Source organism: Neoarius graeffei, chromosome 16 (assembly GCF_027579695.1).
Source record: "Neoarius graeffei isolate fNeoGra1 chromosome 16, fNeoGra1.pri, whole genome shotgun sequence".
In the NCBI taxonomy this organism is placed as follows: Eukaryota; Metazoa; Chordata; class Actinopteri; order Siluriformes; family Ariidae; genus Neoarius; species Neoarius graeffei.
In genome coordinates, this window is record NC_083584.1 from 28,952,163 (window position 1) to 28,969,609 (window position 17,447).

At 41.3% G+C, this 17,447-nt stretch overlaps 1 protein-coding gene across 1 annotated transcript in view; it reads right to left on the reverse strand.

Moving 5' to 3' along the window:
• Positions 1-17,447, reverse strand: part of ppp1r9a (protein phosphatase 1, regulatory subunit 9A) — a 117,228-nt gene that overhangs the window by 19,778 nt on the left and 80,003 nt on the right. The window contains 5 exon segments of the mRNA XM_060942748.1: positions 1,174-1,324; positions 1,796-1,892; positions 2,574-2,803; positions 8,709-8,762; positions 10,432-10,584. Coding sequence (XP_060798731.1) covers positions 1,174-1,324; positions 1,796-1,892; positions 2,574-2,803; positions 8,709-8,762; positions 10,432-10,584 — 685 coding nt within the window.

The window sequence follows — 17,447 nt, forward strand, 5'->3', positions numbered from 1 at the left end:
CGCTCATTCCTTTTCAAGAAGGACGTTTTCGCTGTTTTGCCGACCGGCTATGGCAAAAGTCTGATCTACCAGCTGGCTCCGCTCGTAGCCAAAAGGAAGGGGCTAGTTTGTGCAGTACGAAGAATTAATAAACAGCTTTGAAACATTACTTTTTGATTGTTTCTTATTTTCCCGTTATTTTAAATTTAAGGGAAATTATTTCACCAAACACCACTAAATAAAAACTCTCAAAAACAGTTTAAGCAAACCCTTGAAAAACACTTGGAAAAAAAATGAGTGTATGTGGTACAGACTCCAAACTTGTGGTCATTATCTCCAAACTTCTTAATATCTAGAACCTGTTTATTAATTAATACACATTTTGAAAAATTATTTATTTCAAGGCCTCCCCCACTGCTTTCTGTCGCTCTGACTACGTCACAGTTGCACTGATTGGTCAGAGCGTTGGCCTATACGCACAGAGACAGTTTGAAAGACAGCGGTTTGTTCCTCCCACCCCCGTCGGAAATGTCTACGGATCGAGGCCAGACTAAATATTCACATTTAGTCTGGCTTGCCAGGCTACTTCATTGTAGAACAGAGCTCAATCTGGGACATGCAGATCTTTACAATTTCATTTCTGAAATGCTGTTCATGGGTCAAAGTGAGAGAAAAAGCCCTGATGTGTAGCATAAAGGTGCTAATGTTACTGCTGGAAGGTTGTAATGGAGACTAATGACAGCGCTGCCATGTGGTTATGGGATTCACATTTGTCCTTGTCAAACTTTGATAATACTGATAGATGAACAGCATTCTCCTGCCTCCTCTAATCCTATTTAGGTGTACGTGTCACTTATTTGACACAGTGTTTGTGATGATTTACACATAATAAATCAGTTATTTCCCCTTCTTGAGATCAGTGATTTCATTTTGCTATTACTGTACTATAGTGATCAAAAATTCGTGGTCATGTAAATTAAGTCACTGTTTTTTCCCTGAAAATGCCTATTTTGGAGTGGAAAATACACAAAACAGGTCAAAATGAGTCCCCAGCACCTTATCAGTGGACACAGACTGTGTGTGTACAAGATGCTCCGGTTGAAGGTTGCTTTCTTTAAAGACAATCATTACTATAATTAATACATTCTTGGGTCACACTGGTACAGTGCCAAGGCTGCGTGTTTTGAGGCTCACCTCCTACAGCGAGGCGTCTCTCAGGACACTGTGGTGCAGCACCTCTCTCACTCAGCTGTGTGCGGCTGTTGACGCCATTGTTGTTGTTGTTGTTTACCTGAATGCCATTTTGTTTCATCAGCTGCATCAGCTCGGACTCCAGCGCTGCAATCTGCACAGAAGAAAAAGGGTTTTGTATGATTATCACAAATGAGATTCTGTTGGTTATAGTTTGTTATTTACATTCTGACTGTCAACACGGTTCTACAGCTAGAAATTCAGACCCAAATAAACACTACTCTGTTATCTTCATTACAACAGGGCTGTAATTTAAACACACCACCATCTCGTTATGACCTGAAAGTGGAAAATATACATTTTTCTCAGACCCTGAGTCCTTCATTCAGTCTTGATCAGCGTCGAGCAACAATAAAGAAACACCAATTTAATAAACAGTTCATAAGAAGCATTAATAGGATACACAGCAGGACAGAAATGCAAAATTGTTCAAGTTTAGAAGGAACTTCAGTGATGATTCCTCCACAAAATAAGCCCATGATCACCCCTGGGTACAGATTTGACTATTTGTACCAGCTGTGAACACCCCTAAAAAAAGTGTGTGTGCGCGCGCGTGTATAATTACCCTCACTTGCAGCCCATGGATCTCAGCTAAATGAGCCTTTTCCACATCCTCAAGTCTCTTCTTCTCTGCCTCTTCCCTCTGGGCAAACTCCGCCTCCCTGAGAAAGAGCCGCACACTTTTAATAGAAGGTCAGGCATCTAAGTGTGTGTGTGTGTGCTTGTATGGTGTGTTCATTGGCAGCGTGAACAGGGTCAAAATCAGGTGCCATGAGTCTAAGGAGTCCTAAAATTGTCCCCACTCTAGCCCCAAGTTACAGCTGGAATAAACTCTCTTATTTCCCTTCATCAAAATTTGATCCGCCCCAAGCGGAACTGCAATTAAAGCTCGGCAGGCTATACAGGAGCTGTTATGAACATAAAGATAATCTCTCTCTCTCTCTCGCCTTCTTCTTCACACACACACACACGCACACACACACACACACACGCACACACACAGCACCTCCAGTGCACGCTCGGTGAAATCCAACACTTCACACACTCAGAAAGAGATTACTTGAATTACAATGGCTACAAAATATGCAATGTTTTTTTCCTGTTAAGTAGTTTTAAAAAGCTTTGTAAACTTTTCCCAGCTAAAGTCTTTAAAATCCAGCCAAATCTAATCAACAAATGATTAACCACTAAAAATGAACAGAATGCTAAGTCCAGCTCTTAGCCCTAGGGTGTAGGATCAGTGGATTAAGTAATGATGTGTGTGTGTGTAACTATAAATGTTAGCTTCTGTTTCTTCTCTCCAACCCCCAATATGTATGTAAAAGCTCTACTGATGATCTTACTTCTGCTGGAAATCCTTGATCAGTTTCTTGGCCTTGTTGTATTTCTTCTCCAAGGTTTGGTACTGATTCTGAGCCTCCTTTAAGTGCTCGTTGACAGTGTGGCAGAGCGTTTGAGCCTCGATCCAATAGCTTTCCAGTTTTAACATCCTTTCCTTATTATCCTCAATGCTCTGCTTGAGTTGGCTTCTTTCTCGCTCCCAGCGGGCTTTCTCTTTCTCCACTGCCGCCAGCTAGCGAGGGAGAGAGAGAGAATCAATCAATAAACACTACATAATCATACTAGTCCAACCAACTCCAGAATTACTGGCACCCATCAAGAGAAAACTAATATAACAGCAGAGAACAAGCTATGAGAAAATAAAATCAATACAGTCTCTAGAGCTGAATGCTGTTGAAAATCTGTGATATGGATTGAAGTGAGTTAAGCTAAGAATATAAAGGATCTAGAAATGTTTTGCATTGAGAACAGGCTTGTAGTATTCAAGTCCAGGACTCGGACTTGAGTCCGACTCCTCGTGCCCTAATTTTAAGGACTCGTGACTCGACTTGGACTTGAGCACTGATGACTCGGACTTGGACTCGTGCATTAACTGCATTTGGACTTGTAAATTGGAGACGAGGACTCGATTTTTTTCTTTATTTTTTCTAACATGCCATAATAATTTGGCATAAGATATTTATATCTACATTACTTTTGTACTAATTTTGTGCAAGAGTGTCACACCTGTGCGCCTTGGCGTGTGCATCGGATAGACTATTGGACGCGCTCCGGACAGCGCGCACACCAAGCGGACTCTTGTGCGCGCACCGTAAACGACTCACAACCGCACAGGATTAAGGCGCAATCAGTGTGCCTATATAAAAACTGTGAAAACGCACTTACTTTGCAAAGTATTGAGTTGTGTTGCTGACACATTACCGAGCCTTATTTCCTTGTTTGGATTCCTGATCCCTGATTTCCTGTTTCTCGTCTTTGATTCTGCCAAGTTTACAATAGCCTGTTTGTGCCTCACTCAACCTATTGCCTGTTTCACTGTTTTACGATTTTGCCTGCTGTTCTGGATTGTTTACCTGTCTTCAGTTGTATTAATAAACACACCTTCTGCACTTACATCCGTCTCCCATCTCTGACAAAATACTTCACACTCCCTGACAAAGAGAATGCACATTCACCTGTTCATGTGTCATGTTCAGGAACAAACTAATGTTAAAGGAACAGTCCACCGTACTTCCATAATGAAATATGCTCTTATCTGAATTGAGACGAGCTGCTCCGTACCTCTCCGAGCTTTGCGCGACCTCCCAGTCAGTCAGACGCAGTCAGATGCGCTGTCACTCCTGTTAGCAATGTAGCTAGGCTCAGTATGGCCAATGGTATTTTTTGGGGCTGTAGTTAGATGCGACCAAACTCTTCCGCGTTTTTCCTGTTTACATAGGTTTATATGACCAGTGATATGAAACAAGTTCAGTTACACAAATTGAAATGTAGCGATTTTCTATGCTATGGAAAGTCCACACTATAATGACAGGCGTACTAACACCTTCTGCGCGCTTCAGCAGCGCATTGATACGGAGCTCAGATATCAATGCGCTGCCGAAGCGCGCAGAAGGTGTTAGTACGCCTGTCATTATAGTGCGGACTTTCCATAGCATAGAAAATCGCTACGTTTCAATTTGTCTAACTGAACTTGTTTCATATCGCTGGTCATATAAACCTATGTAAACAGGAAAAATGCGGAAGAGTTTGATCGCATCTAACTACAGCCCCAAAAAATACCATTGGCCATACTGAGCCTAGCTACATTGCTAACAGGAGTGACAGCGCGTCTGACTGCGTCTGACTGACTGGGAGGTCGCACAAAGCTCGGAGAGGTACGGAGCAGCTCGTCTCAATTCAGATAAGAGCATATTTCATTATGGAAGTACGGTGGACTGCTCCTTTAAAGGCGCTAAAACAACCACCGTCAAATGGTGTGGTTGGAGTCTTGTTCTCTGACTCGACTCGGATCAATAGTAAGCTCGACTCGGTCTTGACTCGAAATTTTTTTTAATGACTTGGACTTGAACACTGGGGGCTTGAGACTGGACTCGGACTTGAGGTTTAGTGACTCGATTACAACACTGATTGAGAATATCCAATATTCTATACAATATTCTTCTATTATTCTTCACAAAATATAATTTGTACCATACATTTTGAAAAAAATAAAACTAGTGTATGCATATGTTTGCTAAATTTACTATATGCACAATAGGTACAGTTGGTACTTTACAGGCTTTAGGTGGTGCGAGAAAATCACATCCAAATGGTGTTTCCCAAAGAGGAAAAAGTAAAATAATAATAAAGCAGATACTATCTTCATCCAGAACTCAATCCGAAAACTTTACCACAGCCTGTGTTTTTATGTTGTTAAGTTGATTATTTTCCAATAACATCATTTCCCAAAGCACTCACACTGGAGACACTAACAATTTTTTAGTTATTGTGGAATGTCCATGGAACAAATTAGTTCCCACTATCACTTCCTTTAAAACACCTAATAAACAGTCATAACTTGGGCCACGGGCGGCACGGTGGTGTAGTGGTTAGCACTGTCGCCTCACAGCAAGAAGGTCCTGGGTTCGAGCCCCGGGGCCGGCGAGGGCCTTTCTGTGCGGAGTTTGCATGTTCTCCCCGTGTCCGCGTGGGTTTCCTCCGGGTGCTCCGGTTTCCCCCACAGTCCAGAGACATGCAGGTTAGGTTAACTGGTGACTCTAAATTAACCGTAGGTGTGAATGTGAGTGTGAATGGTTGTCTATGTGTCAGCCCTGTGATGACCTGGCGACTTGTCCAGGGTGTACCCCGCCTTTCGCCCGTAGTCAGCTGGGATAGGCTCCAGCTTGCCTGCGACCCTGTAGAAGGATAAAGCGGCTAGAGATAATGTGATGTGTGGTGATGTAACTTGGGCCACATCAATATCAACACTAGTATAGTAGGGCATTATAGGGCATTATTGCAATACTGCGCTTATTTACTCATACTCGTATAACAATGCTGCAATACCAACATCACAAGCGTCTTTACATTACATTGCTTGTGAGTCAGACAGCAATTCACAGCTCCTTCCAATCATTTTAATCACCACACTTGCTGATACTGCCCGAGTCAGCCACCCTCATGCTCTATTAAAGTACTGTTCAAACTCAAACTTTTAAACATAAACCTCAGCACAGGGAGTTCATTGCTAGCAGCACACGTCAGAAACCAATATTAACTGAGCTGAAAGAAATGTTCCAAGATGCACCTGATAACTACTTACAGTAATACTAAGTAGATTATAAGATCAGTATCTGTTGGTATCAGTACGGAGGAGTATCAAAAAACGTACTCGTACTCAGTCTGAACAAAACTGTATCTCTGCATCCCTAATCGTAATATCACCAGCCTCGTTTTTTCCTGTCTCTTGAGTCTAAAGAAAAAAATGCAACTTTCTGTGTTACTTAGAAACCAGAAAGTAGAAAGCCCTCTGTCCTAAAGGCTTTCCTGTGTCAGAAAACTTTAAGTTACAGCTTTAGCTCTAACACTGGAGACTCCTTCCAAAGATAAATAAACATCTCCTCACAGAAAATTTTCACCACAACAACAAATACTCCAGAAATATTAACAAAGTAAACAACACATTAGAAGAAGCAAATTAATATAAACCTGTGATTTGTTTTGTAGCTGGAAGTGCAATCAGAGCTGCTGTTATAGAAAATTAATCAACAGTGCTGTAAAAGTGTGCATATACATACACACAATGACTTCTACATTATCGAGTCAGTACAAAAACATTTTAGAGTCCAAATGTTTGTTTTCCAGCACAAAATTAAACATTACAGAAAAAAATGTTTGTATCTGAGCAGCATATTACAACCCCGATTCCAAAAAAGTTGGGACAAAGTACTAATTGTAAATAAAAACGGAATGCAATAATTTACAAATCTCAAAAACTGATATGGTATTCACAATAGAACATAGACAACATATCAAATGTCGAAAGTGAGACATTTTGAAATTTCATGCCAAATATTGGCTCATTTGAAATTTCATGACAGCAACACATCTCAAAAAAGTTGGGACAGGGGCAATAAGAGGCTGGAAAAGTTAAAGGTACAAAAAAGGAACAGCTGGAGGACCAAATTGCAACTCATTAGGTCAATTGGCAATAGGTCATTAACATGACTGGGTATAAAAAGAGCATCTTGGAGTGGCAGCAGCTCTCAGAAGTAAAGATGGGAAGAGGATCACCAATCCCCCTAATTCTGCACCGACAAATAGTGGAGCAATATCAGAAAGGAGTTTGAAAGTGTAAAATTGCAAAGAGTTTGAACATATCATCATCTACAGTGCATAATATCATCAAAAGATTCAGAGAATCTGGAAGAATCTCTGTGCGTAAGGGTCAAGGCCGGAAAAACATACTGGGTGCCCGTGATCTTCGGGCCCTTAGACGGCACTGCGTCACATACAGGCATGCTTCTGTATTGGAAATCACAAAATGGGCTCAGGAATATTTCCAGAGAACATTATCTGTGAACACAATTCACCGTGCCATCCGCCGTTGCCAGCTAAAACTCTATAATTCAAAGAAGAAGCCGTATCTAAACATGATCCAGAAGCGCAGACGTCTTCTCTGGGCCAAGGCTCATTTAAAATGGACTGTGGCAAAGTGGAAAACTGTTCTGTGGTCAGACGAATCAAAATTTGAAGTTCTTTATGGAAATCAGGGACGCCGTGTCATTCGGACTAAAGAGGAGAAGGACGACCCAAGTTGTTATCAGCGCTCAGTTCAGAAGCCTGCATCTCTGATGGTATGGAGTTGCATTAGTGCGTGTGGCATGGGCAGCTTACACATCTGGAAAGACACCATCAATGCTGAAAGGTATATCCAGGTTCTAGAGCAACATATGCTCCCATCCAGACAATGTCTCTTTCAGGGAAGACCTTGCATTTTCCAACATGACAATGCCAAACCACATACTGCATCAATTACAGCATCATGGCTGCGTAGAAGAAGGGTCCGGGTACTGAACTGGCCAGCCTGCAGTCCAGATCTTTCACCCATAGAAAACATTTGGCGCATCATAAAACGGAAGAGATGACAAAAAAGACCTAAGACAGTTGAGCAACTAGAATCATGGGTGAACATTCCTATCCCTAAACTTGAGCAACTTGTCTCCTCAGTCCCCAGACGTTTACAGACTGTTGTAAAGAGAAAAGGGGATGTCTCACAGTGGTAAACATGGCCTTGTCCCAACTTTTTTGAGATTTGTTGTCATGAAATTTAAAAATCACCTAATTTTTCTCTTTAAATGATACATTTTCTCAGTTTAAACATTTGATATGTCATCTATGTTCTATTCTGAAAAAAATATGGAATTTTGAAACTTCCACATCATTGCATTCCGTTTTTATTTACAATTTGTACTTTGTCCCAACTTTTTTGGAATCGGAGTTGTACATAAGAGATGACTTTTCAGATTAAAAAAGAAAACATAATGAAGGCTGCTGGGTTTTGGTACAAAATGAAGAAGCGAGTGTGACAGTCAAAGTGTCCAGAAGAACTGTGGCTGGTTCTGTAAGATGCTCAGTAAAACCTACAGCTCATTTCCTTATCAAACTGCACTCACTGTACCTGAGAATACTTTTTTTTAAAAGCTATGAATCGTCTCTCACCAGATATTGAATTTGTTTCTTTTATTATGGCTTACTGCTGTTTATAGTGTTTTTTTAATGTTGAAATATTTAATTTCATTATTTTTAGGCTATTTTTGGTCTACAGCATTTCTTTACATGTGCCTATGACTTCTGCACAGTACTGTATATATAAATGCATTTATGAACAGATATTATAATGCATATAATGTAACCTTACACTATGAATTTACAGACACGGTAACTTTATAAAGTTGTATATATGTAATGATAATTATTTATGAGATTTTTATCCCAGTCTTATAAGCTCATAAATATATTATACTGTACTGTTTGCTAAAAATTCATTTCCAATGCATTATGATGACATAATTCTTAGAAAATATCTCAAAGCTTTCTACAAAGAAAAAAAATAATGCTGAATGTATGTTAGTCATATGGAAAATCCAAGTTCCTACCTTGCTCTTGAGTTTCTGGATCTCAGCCTCAGTGACACTGTGCTTGATCTGAAGCTGAGGACAGGAAGAGAGCAAAGGGGAGAGAGAGAGAGAGAGAGAGAGAGAGAGAGAGAGAGAGAGAGAGAGGATGATTTAATCTTTAAGACAGAGGGAGATGTCCTCTGTAACCCTGCACACTCTCCCTCCCACTATCTCACATTCAGGATACACAGAAGTATAAGAGTGAGAGATAAACGCCGTGAAGAAAAAAAAAACAGTGATGGAGAGAGAGGGCTCACTCAACTGCTGGGATTTTTAACTTGATGTCAAGTATAAGGCAGCACATTTACTGACGTGTAAGCAGTGTAGCACAGATGACTGGGTGTGAGTAGGATTTTGTGTGAAACGCACTTGCAGAACTCGTCTTTGAATACAGCGAACACGAAAGATCAGGTTTGCTGCATATAAATGAAGTTTCAGTGCAGTTTGTCTTGCATCACTTCACAAACTGTACGTGCACTGTCAAATAAAACATGCGTAGACTCTTCTTTAGCGATGCATAGATAACAATACTGGTATTAGATATCAGCCTCCTTTACTCATACTCATAATAAATGCTATAATACAATCAGTACCACATGATAGTATGCGATTTAAGCCGAGTGTACACTGCTGCATTAATGAAGAGGAATGACGCTGATATGGACAATTAAAAATGACAATCAAAGCAAAACAGATTGCAAACTGTACTCTGTGAAAATAGGATGTAGGCATCTTACAGAATGAGTAATCTGATAAAACAGCTTAAAGCTAAAACTCAGCACAAGGAGTTCACTGGTAGCAGCACATGACAGCAATCAACGCTGCAGCAAATGAGAAACGGTGAGGAAAAATTGTCTACAAAGCTAGACGAATTAAAATAACGTCTTTTACCCAGTATGTTGTTCCTGAAGATTATACACAATCGGTCACTGACAATAAGGGGATGTAACATATTTTATTTACAACTGTACAGAAGTGCTTTCCATATTGAAACAAAACCTGTTCTCCATTGCAACCCTACTCGACTCTACGTAAATGTAGCTCGCTAATGCACTTCATTTCAAATCAGCTGAACATATGCACTGTTCATAGCCCCTATTTGAACCCAGCAAACATGTACAGAGCTAAATAAAATGTTCCATAATGTCCCTGATTAATTAATACTAAGCATGTTAGGTTATTCCTTTTAGTATCGGTATTCATCATCTCATTATCTCTAGCCGCTTTATCCTGTTCTACAGGGTCGCAGGCAAGCTGGAGCCTATCCCAGCTGACTACGGGCGAAAGGCGGGGTACACCCTGGACAAGTCGCCAGGTCATCACAGGGCTGACACATAGACACAGACAACCATTCACACTCACATTCACACCTACGGTCAATTTAGAGTCACCAGTTAACCTAACCTGCATGTCTTTGGACTGTGGGGGAAACCGGAGCGCCCGGAGGAAACCCATGCGGACACGGGGAGAACATGCAAACTCCGCACAGAAAGGTCCTCGCCGGCCACGGGGCTCGAACCCAGACCTTCTTGCTGTGAGGCGACAGCGCTAACCACTACACCACCGTGCCACCCCGGTATCGGTATTGATATTGGCAAATACCAAAAAACTTGTCCTTGTTCTGAAAAAATAGTCAATGTATTCCTACTTTTCAAAAATTCCCTCTTGCTCAAACGAAGTGCACGTGAAGCTTGTTTCTTACCTCTCGGAATTTCTGGTAGAGTTTGGTGTCATCCAGCTCTGATGGCGAGATGAGGTCTTCGTTTTCAGGCAAGTCAAAAACCTCAATGGTTACATCTTTCTCCGTCCTGCCAGGTCCCACATTCTCATCCTCATCTGTGGCGTACTCTCCTGTCTGAGACAAGCATATGAGAGGAAGTTCACTGACACAGGTAGATATCACAAGTGCTAATTAATAGATGGCACCTGAGGGAGTTTTTAAGTCTATCTGAGGAACTTGGTCATAACGCCTCGAGTGTTAATTTAGCTAATTAACTATCAGTCAATCCTCCGAATGTCCTCTTTGAGCCGGTAACATTAACTTATGCTTTAGAGTGGGGGAACTGAGAAACAGACTAGCATTATGGGTTATGGCAGTGGATGGTCTGTAATCTGACTCTGCATCTGTGACCAGAACCAGAGTGTACCTCCAATTTTCTACTTTCTCTCATGTGCACACATGAAAACAGACAAGGTACTTTAACAGTAAATACATGATCTTCGAAGACAGAGCAGAGTAACAGCCTCCACCCCCACTGACCTGCTCAGGAGGGCAAGTTCATTATGTAGTGTCATATTCAATTAGTCAGTGTGTAACACAGCCTACTCTCACTCCATTATCTCAACGCACCTGTCTTGGAAACCTGAGAGGTGATTTGTGTACTCGCGGAAACACTCTGGCACATTCTTTCACCCGATATAAACCTGTCGTTAATGGCTTCCATTGGTTGTCTTATTATTCTTGTGAGGACCTTCTATCAATATAATCATCAATGCAGCTAATTATTGGTAGGTCTCCATCTAAATCCATTCCTAACCTTTACCTCAGTACCACAAAGGGTGAAATATTTCACCCTTTCAGTATATAAAAAAAATAATCATATGCAGTAACATTCATAAAAAGAATTTTACGTTGTTAGGAGGGCGGCACGGTGGTGTAGTGGTTAGCGCTGTCGCCTCACAGCAAGAAGGTCCTGGGTTCGAGCCCCGGGGCCGGCGAGGGCCTTTCTGTGTGGAGTTTGCATGTTCTCCCCGTGTCCGCGTGGGTTTCCTCCGGGTGCTCCGGTTTCCCCCACAGTCCAAAGACATGCAGGTTAGGTTAACTGGTGACTCTAAATTGACCGTAGGTGTGAATGTGAGTGTGAATGGTTGTCTGTGTCTATGTGTCAGCCCTGTGATGACCTGGCGACTTGTCCAGGGTGTACCCCGCCTTTCGCCCGTAGTCAGCTGGGATAGGCTCCAGCTTGCCTGCGACCCTGTAGAAGGATAAAGCGGCTAGAGATAATGAGATGAGAATGAGATGAGACGTTGTTAGGAATATCATGCTGAACCCAACAGGAGTAGCGTTACCACTGGGTTTTTTTCTTCTTCTGGTTTTACTATTTAGTCCGGACTTCTTTAATTCACTTCTTTAATTCACAAAAATAAACACATGTCACATCACAACATGCTCTTTCTCAGCAGCACTCTCACAAACCCGCATTTATGTACTGAGGCTTTATCCTAATGCCCAGAGTGCAACCTTAATGCACACACGCAGGCAAGCAAACAGACGTGCGGGATGAGACAGGGCACAGATCAAACCCCCACCAAGACAAAACCCTGCTCTGTCTCTCAAAAAGCTGCACAAAGCACTTACCCCTGTCTGTAATCCAACTACAATTCACTGTAGTTATTATAAGGACAGGATATTGCAATGAGAATGTTCTGAAAATCCATGGCTTTAAATATTGAACATGACAGGCTGATATTTTAACATATTCCACTAATTTAAAAAAAAAAATAGAAGTTAAACATTTCCACCAAAATACATTACACAGCTCCTTGCAAAAGGAGTGTACAGTAATGTGCAGTGCCTTGCAAAAGTATTCATCCCCCTTGGTGTTTGTCCTGTTTTGTCGCATTACAAGCTGGAATTAAAATGGATTTTTGGAGGGGTAGCACCATTTGATTTACACAACATGCCTACCACTTTATAGGTGCACATTGTTGTTTTATTATGACACAAACAATAATTAAGATGAAAAAACAGAAATCTGGAGTGTGCATAGGTACCCCCCCCCCAAAAGTCAATACTTTATAGAGCCACCTTTTGCTGCAATTACAGCTGCAAGTCTCTTGGGGTATGTCTATTAGCTTAGCACATCTAGCCACTGGGATTTTTGCCCATTCCTCAAGGCAAAACTGCTCCAACTCCTTCAAGTTAGATGGATTGCGTTGGTGTACAGAAATCTTCAAGTTATGCCACAGATCCTCAATTGGATTAAGGTCTGGGCTTTGACTAGGCCATTCCAAGACATTTAAATGTTTCCCTTTAAACCACTCCAGTGTAGCTTTAGCACTATGTTTAAGGTCATTGTCCTACTAGACTGTGAATCTTCATCCCAGTCTGAAACCTCTGGCTGACTCAAACAGGTTTTCCTCCAGAATTGCCCTGTATTTATTGCCATCCATCCTTCCTTCAGTCCTGACCAGCTTTCCTGTCCCTGCAGATGAAAAGCATCCCCACAGCATGATGCTGCCACCATCATGCTTCATTGTAGGGATGGTGTTCTCAGGATGTCGGGTTTGCGCCACACGTGGCATTTCCCATGATGGCAAAAAGTTCAATTTTTGTTTCATTTGACCAGAGAATCTTTTTCCATGTGTTTGGGGAGTCTGCCACATGCTGTTGGGCAAACTCCAAATGTGATTTTTTTAAGCAATGACTTTTTTCTGGTCACTCTTCCATAAAGCCCCACTCTATGGAGTGTAATGGCTTAAAGTGGTCCAACGGACAGATGCTCCCATCTCCACTGTGGCTCTTTGCAGCTCCTTCAGTGTTATCTTTGGTGTCTTTGTTGCATGTCTAATTAATGCCCTCCTTGCCCGGTCTGTGAGTTTTGGTGGACGGCCTTCTCTTGTCAGGTTTGTAGTGGTGCCATATTCTTTCCATTTTGCTATAATGGATTTAATGATGCTCCCTGGGATATTCAAAGTTTGGGATATTTTTTATAACCCAACCCTGATCCATACTTCTCCATAACTTTGTCTCTGACCTGTTTGGAGGCTCCTTGGTTTTCATGTTGCTTGCTTAGTAGTGTTGCAGAGTCAGGGTCCTTCCAGAACAGGTTGATTTACGTATACAGACATCACGTGACAGCTCATGTGACACTTTGATTGCACACAGGTGGATCTTAATCAACTAATTATGTGACTTATGAAGTGAATTGGTTGCACCAGCTCTTATTTAGGGGTTTCATACGAAAGGGGGTGAATACTTATGCACACTCCAGATTTCTGTTTTTTCATCTTAATTATTGTTTGTGTCACAATAAAACAACAATGTGCACCTATAAAGTGGTAGGCATGTTGTGTAAATCAAATGGTACTAACCCTCCAAAAATCCATTTTAATCCCAACTTGTACTGCGACAAAACAGGACAAACACCAAGGGGGATGAATACTTTAGCAAGGCACTGCAAATAATATATAAACACCTGAAAAAGGAATATGTGAATATCTCTCTCATCTCTCATCTCATTATCTCTAGCCACTTTATCCTGTTCTACAGGGTCACAGCCAAGCTGGAGCCTATCCCAGCTGACTACGGGCGAAAGGCGGGGTACACCCTGGACAAGTCGCCAGGTCATCACAGGGCCGACACATAGACACAGACAACCATTCACACCTACGGTCAATTTAGAGTCACCAGTTAACCTAACCTGCATGTCTTTGGACTGTGGGGGAAACCGGAGCACCCGGAGGAAACCCACGCGGACACGGGGAGAACATGCAAACTCCGCACAGAAAGGCCCTCGCCGGCCACGGGGCTCGAACCCGGACCTTCTTGCTGTGAGGCGACAGTGCTAACCTCTACACCACCGTGCCGCCCTGTGAATATATATATGAACGAAAAACTATAGGCTATGAATACACACATGTCTAAACTAAGTACACAAATGAAGTCTGAGACTCTTCTTGAATTTAGGGAATGATGCTTCCTTTCTCAAACTACTCAGAATTAAGTGAAAACAACTATGATACTTAGCAGTTTTACCAAGGGGCAAGCAGAGAAGATCTTTATTTCGAGTATTATATATGTGGAAATCATGCTGTTGGATTTTGCCACCCTCAGTAATACTGACTGCACGCCTTTGAAATTTTTCCAAATAGTCGTGATTAGTTTTTCCACAACCATCCTGGACAGCTGAACAGTAATCCAACAGGGGAAGTATCATGGTGTTATACAAAGCAGTACAAGCTTCACAGGGATGATCTTATGGACTTTTTATAACATGCCCAACCGAGATGAAATTTTGGTGGAAATGTGGTCAGTATGGTCATTCCAAGAGAGGGTTGGATCAAGCATAACACCAAAATACTTGAACCGATAAATTTTACTTAAGGTCTTACTGCGTGCCGTAATACAAAAATTGGTAACCCTGGCAAGCCTTTGATGTGTACCTATAAGCATTATCTTGGTTCTGGAGTAGTTAATGAATAGAAAATTATCATCAAACCGGTTTATAATATCAAGGTCTCTAGATAAGAGAGATTACATTTCTGCAATAAATTGAATTCTCACTTCTGATTTGTCAAAAGATGTGGATGAATTTTAAAAGCCGCTCTGGTAGTACTTCTGTCTGCAAGACGAATCACAGGTTTATATTAATGTGCTTGATTTAATACATTAGTGTTTCTATAGTAACAGCTTGCACAGGGAATTGTATAGCAGACATTCCACATAAACAGATTTAAAAGTATGTGTGAATGTTTCTGTAAAGAGAAGTTTAGTTAAATTTTACAGAAAGAGTCTCTAGTGTCAGTGCTTTGTAACAGTCAGAAGTAAAGCTAAGCATTCAGACATGGGGATGTCTTCAGGATGAATAGCCTTGTGGTTTCTCAGTAACATTTTTGCCTCATTAACTATAAGAGAATGGTGAGGATGGGAAGGGTAAGACTGTTGATAGAAAAATAACCATAAACACATTAAGAAGTATAACATGTCTTCTTTAATAAATATAAATGGTTCGTTTTGGCAAATGAATGTGGTATAGATGACTTGCAACCACGTGATCAAAATGTGCTACGTCATGAGCGTCCGCCATGATGGTGGATATACAAAGCAACTAGGATGACAGCCGCTGAAAGTGCGTCTGTAAACAATGCTGAATTTTCTCAGTATTACCACGATTTGAACGATCGAGTGAAGATTCGATACAAAGAGAAGATGTGTGGTTTTGACCCATATTATTTAAAAAAGGCACACTTTTCTGAAGATAAAATGCTTCTACCGACCAACGAGTATGAATACAGATAATTTCATCCAATGCCTTTTTGTCCAATAGTTAAGACATTTCGTCCAAAGCCTTTTTCATACGCACTATCAATTATTTAATATTTCAGGTATTTGTTTGTTCGAAAAAAGGAGGAATTCTCAATGGAATTTGACCGAAGATAAACATATTTTTTGTAAAGCAAACGAATGCCATAGTACGTGCACTTTGACACTAAAGAGTGTACTAAGGGGGGTAACCACATCGGCCCATGCCACTTGCTGACCCTGGGGTGAGTTAACGCCCTCGTCATTGCAGGCTGCTCACTTGCATGTCTTAGTAGAGCAGATAAGCAGATGAATCGTGCACAAGATGATAAAAGCATGAAACTTTCAGGGTTTGTTCTTGAGGGCATAACAATTAATTTAAGATCTGGAGGCGCTCTCAGTTTGACCTTGGAGGTCAATTAGAGGTCATTGAGGTCATCAATAGGACATTTCTATGCATGAGAGCTGAAATGGGTGTGTTTTTGGGAGCAATTTTGCTAAAAATGTACAGTAAGTATAAATATGCATGTATTAAGGCATAATCAAGTAAATAAACATAAATAGATATACACCCATAGAGGTAAATGAATGAAATAAACAAAAAACGTAATGATAATAACGTAAAATTGGGAAATGGCAGATGAACTGTAACTGATAGATACCCAGGTAAACTACATAAATTTAATCATTAAACTGGAAGGATTTCTTATCTGTTAGTGAAAACAAAACAGAATTGTTCCACTTTCTTTCTGTTCAAATTGCTGCCATGGCATTAGCTCCTGGCAAAGAAGTATGTGCCACAAACGAAAAAAAATGTCCTCAGCTCTCCTGTTGACTGTGATGTAAGTAATTTGGTTCCATGCACTCAAGAGGAGGCAGACACAAGGCTATTCCTTCATGTGGCAGATGCTGCTAAAAAGAATGTGTTAGTTAGAACAGTGGATTCAGATGTGGTCGTCTTGGCAGTAGCTGTATTTCAGAAAGTTGACCTTGAAGAAATGTGGATAGCCTTTGGAACTGGTAGCACTTTCTGCTATATTGGCATCCACAAGGTGGTTGCTGCTCTTGGTCCTTCCACTAGCGATGCTTTGCTCGCATTTCATTCTTTCACTGGCTGTGATACAACATCAGCATTCTGTGGCCGTGGTAAAAAGACTGCTTGGGACACGTGGCTTGTGTACCCAGAAGTCACGGAGGCTTTTCACGAAATGTTGCAAATGCCACAAGAACTGAGTGACCTGTCTTTGTCACAGCTGGAACGCTTTGTTGTTCTCATTTATGACAGAACAAGTGCATGTGTAGGTGTCAATGAGGCACGGAAACATCTTTTCACACGAAAGTCAAGATCGTTGGAAAACATCCCCCCTACACAAGCTGCTTTGAGACAGCACATCAAACGAGCCATGTATCAGGCTCATGTATGGAACCTTGCCTTGGTTATTAGGCCCCAGTTGCCAAGTCCTTCAGACCGGGGATGGGTTAACAGTGACGATGGATGGCAGCCACTTTGGACAACACTACCTGAGGCCTCACAGTCGTGCTATGAGCTTTTGCATTGTGGTTGCAAAAAGGGCTGTTGTGGTCACTGCAAATGCAAAAAGGCAGAATTGAAGTGTACTGCCCTTTGTGCATGTTCTCGAGACTGCAATGATTAGAATACTCACATTAGGCCTGTATCACTTGTATCACTCATT